Raw genomic sequence first — 12,102 nt, forward strand, 5'->3', positions numbered from 1 at the left:
CGGTAACGCCCATCCCTGAATACGGCAATCGGACCTTGGTTGGGACAGGTGTGAGGTGTGGAGTGTAGGTGCCGTGGCAGAGATGACAGAGTCCCACTTTAAGCAACGTCCAAACTTTACTTATAAAAGGTATCCAAAAACAGTACAAAGTGCAAACATCAACAGTAGCAATAAGAATAGGAGAATAGGTGAGTAGAGATGATCGAATAGCGCCAAAGTTCAGGTTTGTACGAACCGTACCGTCTGGAAAACAGGGATAATAGGTAATAGGCTGTATCCCTGTTTTCCAGGCGGTACTCGGGCTGTCTCCACCTTCCCCACGGAACGGGGTTCATACAAACCTGAACTTTGGCGCTGTTCGATCATCTCTATAAGAGAGTTGATAGCAGAAGTTAACAGTAGGAAGACTATAGAGGGAAGGGGTGTGTAGCTAAACCTGTGGTAACTGCAGCTGTGCTGTGAAGGAGTGTGACACCTAGTGGTTGGAGTAAGGTACAGCAACTTACTGTCCTAACTGTGACACTGCAGAGAGACACTTTTACCTAGGTTTAAGAAGAATAGAAACATGTAGTGGGACACTTCATATGTACAGTATACAAAAAGGAACTCATTAACCCTTCCTTCCCTGACACAAGAACAGAGGCATATGTTAAACGCAGATATCACGGAGGAGGAGGTGGTGGACACTATTAAAGAAAGTCCTGCAAATTTTTTTTTTTAAAGCATTGCATTGTCCCCCAAAAGTTATACAAATCCCCAATATACACTTATTATGGGAAATACTTGTAAAGTGTTTTTTCCGTGCACTTACTACTGCATCAAGGCTTCACTTCCTGGATAACATGGTGATGTCACTTCCTGGATAACATGGTGATGTCACTTCCTGGGTCATAACCCGACTCCCAGAGCTGTGTGGGCTGTGGCTGCTGGAGAGGATGATGGCAGAGGGATGCTCAGTGTCCCTCCAGTGCCCAGTGTCTCTCAGTGTCCCCCTGCCAGCATCCACAGCCCGCACAGCTCTGGGAGTCGTGTTGTGACATCACCATGTTATCCAGGAAGTGACATCACCATGTTGTCCAGGAAGTGACATCACCATGTTATCCAGAAAGTGAGATCACCATGTTATCCAGGAAGTGACATCACCATGTTTATCCAGGAAGTGACATCACCATGTTATCCAGGAAGTGAAGCCTTGATGCAGTAGTAAGTGCAGGGAAAAAAGCTCTTTATAAGCATTTTTCTGTAATAAGTGTATATTGGGGATTTGTATAACTTTTGGGGGGCAATACAATACTTTAATAAAAATTTTCACCAGACTTCTCCTTTAAGACATTACACAATGGCAAATCTCTGGTCCGGAGAATTCTATAATATCCTTATAACTCAGGTATCTCCAGTGCTGTATACTGGCTTACTGCATACAGGTGTTATCCCACACACAGCTAAGCTAGCTCATATTAAGGTCCCCTCGATCCAGGGTCCTATAGGCCCATCTCCCTTATCAACCAAGACATAAAAATCATCTCAAAGATCTTAGAAGACGGACTAGTCTCCCTTTTGCCAAACTTGAGAGGAGACCATCAGGTGGGATTTATGAGAACGAGGTCAGCAGTGACTAACATCCGCATGGTAATCATGGTTCTTGGCCGTGCCCGGCATTGGCCCCAGCCAGGAGAACACCCTGCTATCCTCACCTTAGATGCTGAGAAAGTCTTCGACAATGTGCCATGGGACTGGCTGGGTTCCCTGCTTGACAGGTTTGACATTACCGGGACCTTCCGCACCTTCTTGGGTGGCTTGTATTCGGACCTCTCAGCACGCATAGACACCCAGGGCCTCTTATCTGCTCCCATCACATTGGAAAAGGGGACAAGGCAGGGTTGCCCCCTCTCTCCTTCCTCTTTTTTGACCTTGCGATTGAGCCTCTGGCCCGATATCTCAGTACACAGTCTGAGGATGGGGATAGTGGTCACAACATGATGAGCCCCAAAGCAGAGAGTTAAAGGGGTTACATTCACCTATCCATGGAATCCAGGGGAGACTGAAAGTATCTGACCAGTCCAACCACTTGGGCTCCCACCGGAATCCCTGGTCACCCAGGTGAGTTTTTTTAGCCATTGCCCCCCATCACTGATAGACTTCAGATCCTTGCAGATAGGATGTAAATGTTCCTGTGTCAGTGTGCAGCCCAAACATCTATAGAACCACATGCACATTACTATAAGCTCCATAAATGCAGTAATGTGCCAGGTGTCCTAGAACTGTTCTGGGGCCCCTCAGGGATAGGGGCCCTGGGCAATCACCCAAAATAACCCATCCGCATCCCAATCCCATTCCATGACACATCACACATGGACAGGGAGGTGTTCTGTAGAGATAGAGGGGCCCCAGAGTCCTTCCTGTGTGGCCCCTGACATCCCCCAGCTCTATGACACATCACACATGGACAGGGAGGTGTTCTGTAGAGATAGAGGGGCCCCGGAGTCCTTCCTGTGTGGCCCCTGACATCCCACCAGCTCTATGACACATCACACATGGACAGGGAGGTGTTCTGTAGAGATAGAGGGGCCCCGGAGTCCTTCCTGTGTGGCCCCTGACATCCCTCCAGCTCTATGACACATCACACATGGACAGGGAGGTGTTCTGTAGAGATAGAGGGGCCCCGGAGTCCTTCCTGTGTGGCCCCTGACATCCCCCCAGCTCTATGACACATCACACATGGACAGGGAGGTGTTCTGTAGAGATAGAGGGGCCCCGGAGTCCTTCCTGTGTGGCCCCTGACATCCCCCAGCTCTATGACACATCACACATGGACAGGGAGGTGTTCTGTAGAGATAGAGGGGCCCCGGAGTCCTTCCTGTGTGGCCCCTGACATCCCCCCAGCTCTATGACACATCACACATGGACAGCAGGAGATTTGCAGAGGATTTATTGATCGGAGGAAACAGAAGATTTATCAGAAACAGATTTGTTGATCATCTTTATTATTACACATCTTCTATCTTCTACTATAAAGGTCAAACGTCCCTAAAAAAAAAAAAAAATAAAGTTAAGTGCCGACTAGGACATATACATATAATATAATATAATACACAGATAATAAACTGATTGAAGAAATTCCGTATTCTTTATAATTTTCGTATAGATAAAATGTTGCTTTAAAAAAAAGTAATTTCTAAAAACCAATCATATACACGGCGCTGTACTTAGAAAAAAGCCAACTGTTATGCCGCTAAAGTGTAGCAAGGGATTCCGTGGTCCCTCCTAATAGTTAAAATACGCCAAAAATATGTGTATACACCTACAGCGCTACAGTGCGTGCTCAAATGATGGAAAAGAGGTTTCCTGAGAGATACCGTCCTATAAAAATGTTATCATATATCTCATGTAAAGTACGTGAGTGAATAGTAACAATGGTCCGTTCGAGCAGTGTAAGTCTCCTTAGTAGTATATAGCTATACTGCTGAATACCTGGTAGTTGTGTGATGTTCTATAGTATCCTCCATTCTTCTGTATCCTTTCAGTGGTTGTAGGTGTTGAGGTGCCGGGTTGGATCGGGCCCGGACGGTGGCTCCACTACTACCAACTCTCGGCATACGGTGAATGATTTTGGCCTTGATGCAGATCTACTTGTGAAGTAGTCCACATAAAGAGATCCGCATCAAGGCCAAAATGATCTCTGAGGGCGACCGCTGATCGCCGAAACATGTTAGATGTTTGACCTGCATGAACTACGGCAACTACTACAGTGACGTCACTGCTACTCCGTGGAAAACCATTGGATTACTCACCGTATGCCGAGAGTTGGTAGTAGTGGATCCACCGGCTGGGCCCCATCCAACCCGACACCTCAACACCTACAACTACTGATAAGATACAGAAGAATGGAGGATACTATAGAACATCACACAACTACCAGGTATTCAGCAGTATAGCTATATATCACTAAGGAGACTTATACTGCTTGAACGAACCATTGTGACTATTCACTCACGTACTTTACAGAAGATAATATATTATGATAACTTTTTATAGCACAGTATCTCTCAGGAAACCGATTAAGTGTATACACATATTTTTGGCATCTTTATAATTTTCCCCTCTGGATTCCACAATCATCATACGGCTGTACGGATATAGTATCTGTGGGATCTGCCTATAATAATGTGTGGGGGAGGGGAGGCCCCTGGAATCTGTCTATGAGGCCAGTATATCTGTGCGTTAGGCACTGGTGACCAGTAAACTCCACGGTCACAGAATCAGCTTGCTCTTGTCTCACCATTCCGGGGTATTGGGGCCTAGTAAATGACGCTGCGGGCCCTGGCACCTGCCTGCACCAGAGGAAGGTCTTATACTTGGGTGCATAGTGGGCACAGATCACCCACGTGCTCCATCACCACCACGGCCATAGCCCTTCGTTGATCTAATCTTCATTTTTTGCACACTCTTGTGAACTATTGTGGACACTGACACAGAGAGTGTGTAACCCAGACAACACTCAAGGAAATGATTGTACAGCAGTGACTGCCTCAGGGTATTACTGTGAAAAGTACTGACAGCCTAACCCCGGCAACACTCTACAATATACTGGGCTCAGCACTCACTGCGTCACTCCAACACTCTGTGATATACTGGGCTCAGCACTCACTGCATCACTCCAACACTCTGTGATATACTGGGCTCAGCACTCACTGCGTCACTCCAACCCTCTGATATACTGGGCTCAGCACTCACTGCATCACTACTACACTCTGTGATATACTGGGCTCAGCACTCACTGCGTCACTCCAACACTCTACAATATACTGGGCTCAGCACTCACTGCATCACTACAACCCTCTGATATACTGGGCTCAGCACTCACTGCATCACTCCAACACTCTGTGATATACTGGGCTCAGCACTCACTGCATCACTCCAACACTGTGATATACTGGGATCAGCACTCACTGCATCACTCCAACACTGTGATATACTGGGCTCAGCACTCACTGCGTCACTACAACACTCTGTGATATACTGGGCTCAGCACTCACTGCGTCACTACAACACTCTGTGATATACTGGGCTCAGCACTCACTGCGTCACTCCAACACTGTGATATACTGGGCTCAGCACTCACTGCGTCACTTCAACACTCTGTAATATACTGGGCTCAGCACTCACTGCATCACTCCAACACTGTGATATACTGGGCTCAGCACTCACTGCATCACTCCAACACTGTGATATACTGGGATCAGCACTCACTGCATCACTCCAACACTCTGTGATATACTGGGCTCAGAACTCACTGCATCACTCCAACACTGTGATCTACTGGGCTCAGCACTCACTGCGTCACTCCAACACTGTGTAATATAATGGGCTCAGCACTCACTGCATCACTCCAACACTCTGTAATATACTGGGCTCAGCACTCACTGCATCACTCCAACACTGTGATATACTGGGCTCAGCACTCACTGCATCACTCCAACACTGTGATATACTGGGCTCAGCACTCACTGCATCACTCCAACACTGTGATATACTGGGATCAGCACTCACTGCATCACTCCAACACTCTGTGATATACTGGGCTCAGAACTCACTGCATCACTCCAACACTGTGATATACTGGGCTCAGCACTCACTGCGTCACTCCAACACTCTGTGATATACTGGGCTCAGCACTCACTGCATCACTCCAACACTCTGTGATATACTGGGCTCAGCACTCACTGCATCACTCCAACACTCTGTGATATACTGGGCTCAGCACTCACTGCGTCACTCCAACCCTCTGATATACTGGGCTCAGCACTCACTGCATCACTACTACACTCTGTGATATACTGGGCTCAGCACTCACTGCGTCACTCCAACACTCTACAATATACTGGGCTCAGCACTCACTGCATAACTCCAACACTCTGTGATATACTGGGCTCAGCACTCACTGCGTCACTACAACACTCTGTGATATACTGGGCTCAGCACTCACTGCGTCACTACAACACTCTGTGATATACTGGGCTCAGCACTCACTGCGTCACTCCAACACTGTGATATACTGGGCTCAGCACTCACTGCGTCACTTCAACACTCTGTAATATACTGGGCTCAGCACTCACTGCATCACTCCAACACTCTGTAATATACTGGGCTCAGCACTCACTGCATCACTCCAACACTGTGATATACTGGGCTCAGCACTCACTGCATCACTCCAACACTGTGATATACTGGGCTCAGAACTCACTGCATCACTCCAACACTGTGATATACTGGGATCAGCACTCACTGCATCACTCCAACACTCTGTGATATACTGGGCTCAGCACTCACTGCGTCACTACAACACTCTGTGATATACTGGGCTCAGCACTCACTGCGTCACTCCAACACTCTACAATATACTGGGCTCAGCACTCACTGCATAACTCCAACACTCTGTGATATACTGGGCTCAGCACTCACTGCGTCACTCCAACACTGTGATATACTGGGCTCAGCACTCACTGCGTCACTTCAACACTCTGTAATATACTGGGCTCAGCACTCACTGCATCACTCCAACACTCTGTAATATACTGGGCTCAGCACTCACTGCATCACTCCAACACTGTGATATACTGGGCTCAGCACTCACTGCATCACTCCAACACTGTGATATACTGGGCTCAGCACTCACTGCATCACTCCAACACTGTGATATACTGGGATCAGCACTCACTGCATCACTCCAACACTCTGTGATATACTGGGCTCAGAACTCACTGCATCACTCCAACACTGTGATACACTGGGATCAGCACTCACTGCATCACTACAACACTCTGATGTACTGGGATCAGCACTCACTGCATCACTACTACACTCTGTGATATACTGGGCTCAGCACTCACTGCGTCACTCCAACACTCTACAATATACTGGGCTCAGCACTCACTGCATAACTCCAACACTGTGATACACTGGGATCAGCACTCACTGCATCACTACAACACTCTGATGTACTGGGATCAGCACTCACTGCGTCACTCCGACACTCTGTGATATACTGGGATCAGCACTCACTGCGTCACTCCGACACTCTGTGATATACTGGGCTCAGAACTCACTGCATCACTCCAACACTGTGATATACTGGGATCAGCACTCACTGCATCACTCCAACACTGTGATATACTGGGATCAGCACTCACTGCATCACTCCAACACTGTGATATACTGGGCTCAGCACTCACTGCATCACTCCAACACTGTGATATACTGGGATCAGCACTCACTGCATCACTCCAACACTGTGATATACTGGGCTCAGCACTCACTGCGTCACTCCGACACTCTGTGATATACTGGGCTCAGCACTCACTGCATCACTACAACACTCTGATGTACTGGGATCAGCACTCACTGCGTCACTCCGACACTCTGTGATATACTGGGATCAGCACTCACTGCGTCACTCCAACACTCTGTGATATACTGGGATCAGCACTCACTGCATCACTCCAACACTCTGTGATATACTGGGATCAGCACTCACTGCGTCACTCCAACACTGTGATATACTGGGCTCAGCACTCACTGCATCACTCCAACACTGTGATATACTGGGCTCAGCACTCACTGCATCACTCCAACACTCTGAGATATACTGGGCTCAGCTCGGAGGTCACCATACTTGCTGCCAGAAATCTGCCGTATACTGTATAATCCACCATGTCACGTAGAGTAATATCTGGCTCTCTCTTATCTCCTTTGACTGGGTGCTATCTGTCTCCTTATACAGCTGAGGGGTAGTATAGGGGATCACAGGCGGTATTATATTAGCGTTACCCCCATGTCTTACCGTGTGCGGTGAATACTGGAGGAGACGTTGTAGAATTAACTGAGGTAAATGGTATACACACTACTGATAACCTGCGTGAACTGAGAGGAGACAGGAGACATTATACAGACATCACTTCATGGACAAGTCACATGGTTACAGCTACTCGGAGAGGAGGGGAATGGAGACCGAGAGATGGTCACCCATAGCAACCAACACCAGGTACCATAGCAACCAACCACAGCTGAGCTTTCATCTCTCACATTGCTCTGGTAAGCTGAAAGGTGAGCTGTGATGGGTTGCTATGGTACCTGTTATTGGTTGCTATGGGCAACAGAGAGAATCTGACTATAAAGCAGCTCCATAAACCTCTCCCATTGTCCCCACAGATGTCCATAGCCTTTAAAAGGAGTATGCGACTAGGCTTATGCCGCCTTAAATGAGGACAGCATAAACTAGTGACAGAAATGCTGAGCAGATGGGTGTATTACTGACATCATCCTGCTCAGCCGTTCTCCTAATATGCAGGAGAATAGGATTCTTGCCACTACCCCCGCCCCCTATCTGCTGATTGACAGCTGACTGCCTATACACAGCATGGATGACACTATAACCTGCTGACCCTGTGATAGGACACCATAACCTGCTGCTGACCCTGAGATAGGACACCATAACCTGCTGACCCTGTGATAGGACACCATAACCTGCTGACCCTGTGATAGGACACCATAACCTGCTGCTGACCCTGTGATAGGACACCATAACCTGCTGCTGACCCTGTGATAGGACACCATAACCTGCTGTTGACCCTGTGATAGGACACCATAACCTGCTGCTGACCCTGTGATAGGACACCATAACCTGCTGTTGACCCTGTGATAGGACACCATAACCTGCTGACCCTGTGATAGGACACCATAACCTGCTGTTGACCCTGTGATAGGACACCATAACCTGCTGCTGACCCTGTGATAGTACACCATAACCTGCTGACCCTGTGATAGGACACCATAACCTGCTGACCCTGTGATAGGACACCATAACCTACTGCTGACCCTGTTATAGGACACCATAACCTGCTGCTGACCCTGTGATAGGACACCATAACCTGCTGTTGACCCTGTGATAGGACACCATAACCTACTGCTGACCCTGTGATAGGACACCATAACCTACTGCTGACCCTGTTATAGGACACCATTACCTGCTGCTGACGCTGTGATAGAACACCATAACTTGCTGCTGACCCTGTGATAGGACACCATAAGCTGCTGACCCTGTGATAGGACACCATAACCTGCTGACCCTGTGATAGGACACCATAACCTGCTGCTGACCCTGTGATAGGACACCATAACCTGCTGACCCTGTGATAGGACACCATAACCTGCTGACCCTGTGATAGGACACCATAACCTGCTGACCCTGTGATAGGACACCATAACCTGCTGCTGACCCTGTGATAGGACACCATAACCTGCTGACCCTGTGATAGGACACCATAACCTGCTGACCCTGTGATAGGACACCATAACCTGCTGACCCTGTGATAGGACACCATAACCTGCTGCTGACCCTGAGATAGGACACCATAACCTGCTGACCCTGTGATAGGACACCATAACCTGCTGACCCTGTGATAGGACACCATAACCTGCTGCTGACCCTGTGATAGGACACCATAACCTGCTGCTGACCCTGTGATAGGACACCATAACCTGCTGACCCTTCATCTTATCAGACGTCTCACTTACCAGGTTGCACGTTTTACTTATTACCTCTTTTCTATCATAGACACAGCTCTGTAATAAAATCAGAGAGTTACATGATAAGTTACAGGCAATATTCCAGATATTTCTTCTACAGAATCTTCCGGAATCCGTTCTATATTACAGATATATCACAGCTGCCATATAGTGGATTATTGGAGGATGAAGCCAGTGATGGCGGCTGGAAATGGATATGTTCTTCCTGTTCTCGGCAGCGCCGCCCCTTTCCTGTGTGGGATGTTAGAATTCGCATCCATTCACTTCAATGGAACAAACAGAAAAACTGCACAAAACCTGAGAATACTGGCACTGTTTCTGGAAGAAAGCGGCCATGGACAACCCATATAAATACACCTCAGGAGGAGATACATTGTAAATCTGACCTCTGACCACCAGGACCCTTGCAGATCACACAATATACAGTAATACCTCGGTTCTCAAACTTAGTTGGTTCAGGACGGCGGTCAGAAAACTTAGCAGTGTCTTCCCATAGGAAATAATGTAAATGTGATTGACTGGTTCCAGCAGCCACCGATGACTAACTACAGTATCATTTATTATAGTGCTTGAAAAATCCCTATAGTGTAATCCGTATTCTTCTTTTTCTTCCGCTTTTTCTTCCTCCAGCCATTCTTCAGCGATTAATACAGCCAGAACCGGTTTGCACACCAACTGCGTTACGAAGGCCTCGGCGGTAACAGGTGTTCTATCTATTTTTGTTTTCAAGCGGATTTGTCGTTTAAGAAATTTACGTTTAACCCCTTAGCGACCCATGACGTATCTAATAAGTCATGGTGCCGCGGGGGGGTGTTCAGAGCGGGGTCCCGCCGGGACCCCGCTCTGAACGGCGCTGATCCCGGCTGCACATGTGCAGCCGGGCAGTGCCTCTATTAGCCAGCGCGGGTCCCGTTGCCGCGACGGCTAATTAAGCCTCTAAGTGCAGCTGTCAAACCTGACAGCTGCACTTAGAGGCTTTGCTCGCACGTCCCTGGTGTCTAGTGGGACGGATCTCTCCCCCGCGATCAGTTCTTCTGCCCGTGCCGGGCCTCAGTGTCGGAATGACGCTGATCCCGGCTCGGCAATAGATTGCTGTAGCCTGCAGCAAGCCATAGCAATCTATCACCGATCTAATGGATCTTTGCTGTGTATATACACAGCATTGATCTCTATGAGAGAGCAGTGCTGTGTATATAGGAGCCCCCAGGGGGACTTCTAGTTAAAGTAAAAATAAAAGTAAAAATGTTTTTTTTATTATTAAAAAGCCCCCTCCCCTATTAAAAGTCCAAATCACCCCCCTTTTCCCATTTCATAAATATAAATAAACAAATAAACATATTTAGTATCGCCGTGCGTGTAATTGCCCGAACTATTAATTAATCACATTCCTGATCTCGCACGGTAAACGGCGTAAGCGCCAAAAAATTCCAAAGTGCAAAATTGCGCATTTTTGGTCGCATCAAATCCAGAAAAAATGTAAAACAAAGTGATCAAAAAGTCGTATATGCGCAATCAAGGTATCGATAGAAAGATCACATCATGGCGCAAAAAATGACACCTAAACAATTTTATAAGGGCCAAATTTGGCCCTTATAAAATTGTTTTGGTATTTGAACCATCCAGATTACCTACCTTTAGGGCACTTTATTTTTGGTTTGTTTGAAAAAATGACACCTGACACAGCGTCATAGACCAAAGGATAAAAGCGCTATAAGCCGGGGAATGGAGCGACTTTAAGGAACGTATATTTGTTAACAATGGTTTGAATTTTTACAGGCCATCAGATATATCGTAATCGTAACGACTTGAGGAACATGCATAACAAGTCAGTTTTATCCCAGGGTGAACAGTGTAAATGCAAAACTCCCTGAAATCAAAACAAATTACTTTTTTTTTTTCAATTTGACAGCGCAAATGATTTCTTTCCGGTTTTTCAGCATATGTTATGGAAAAATAATGCCTGTCATTGCAAAGTACAATTGGTTTAGCAAAAAATAAGGGCTCATGTGGGTCTTTAGGTGAAAAAATGCAAGTGCTGTGGCCTTTTAAACATAAAGTGGAAAAAGCAAAAGTGCAAAAACGAAAATTGGCTTTGACCTTAAGGGGTTAAAGACCCCTAATTTCCCATAGGAAATAATGGCCACACTGTAAACGCTAACAGCCAATCAAAGCACATATGCAAATAGCTGAAATATAGCAGCCAATAGGAACTCTAAGGTCTTGTCAGTCAATGCCTCACAACATCCACACAGTCACATGTCCACTATTGGCCAATAGAAGATGGAAGGTCTTTAACAATTATGTCTCACAGACATGAGTAAGATTGTCATGGTAACCGAGCAATGTTCTTTACCATTATAAGTCGGGGAGTCAGTGAAATAGCAGAGGTCAGTCAGTGATGTAGCAGAGCTGATACCCGCATGACACAGCAGAGCTGATATAGCAGAGGTGAGTCAGTGTTATAGCAGAGGTGAGTCAGTGATGTAGCAGAGGTGAGTCAAATTAGCTCCTAAAGTG

At 46.9% G+C, this 12,102-nt stretch overlaps 1 protein-coding gene across 2 annotated transcripts in view; it reads right to left on the reverse strand.

Annotated features, from left to right (window-relative positions):
• Window positions 1-2,912: 2,912 nt before the first annotated feature.
• The window catches only part of LOC138798373 (uncharacterized), a 29,670-nt gene continuing 20,480 nt past the window's right edge, over window positions 2,913-12,102 (reverse strand). Inside the window, exons 12-14 of one of the 2 annotated variants that reach the window (XM_069978797.1) lie at window positions 9,598-9,621; window positions 7,841-7,920; window positions 2,913-3,027 (exon numbers count right to left, since the gene is read on the reverse strand). In XM_069978797.1, coding sequence (XP_069834898.1) covers window positions 7,876-7,920; window positions 9,598-9,621 — 69 coding nt within the window. In that variant the 3' untranslated portion in view covers window positions 2,913-3,027; window positions 7,841-7,875. Of the gene's footprint in view, window positions 3,028-7,840; window positions 7,921-9,573; window positions 9,622-12,102 lie in introns of both variants that reach the window. The other variant, XM_069978796.1, reaches the window with a different exon arrangement.

The sequence above is a fragment of the Dendropsophus ebraccatus genome, chromosome 8 (genome assembly GCF_027789765.1).
Source record: "Dendropsophus ebraccatus isolate aDenEbr1 chromosome 8, aDenEbr1.pat, whole genome shotgun sequence".
NCBI lineage: Eukaryota > Metazoa > Chordata > Amphibia > Anura > Hylidae > Dendropsophus > Dendropsophus ebraccatus.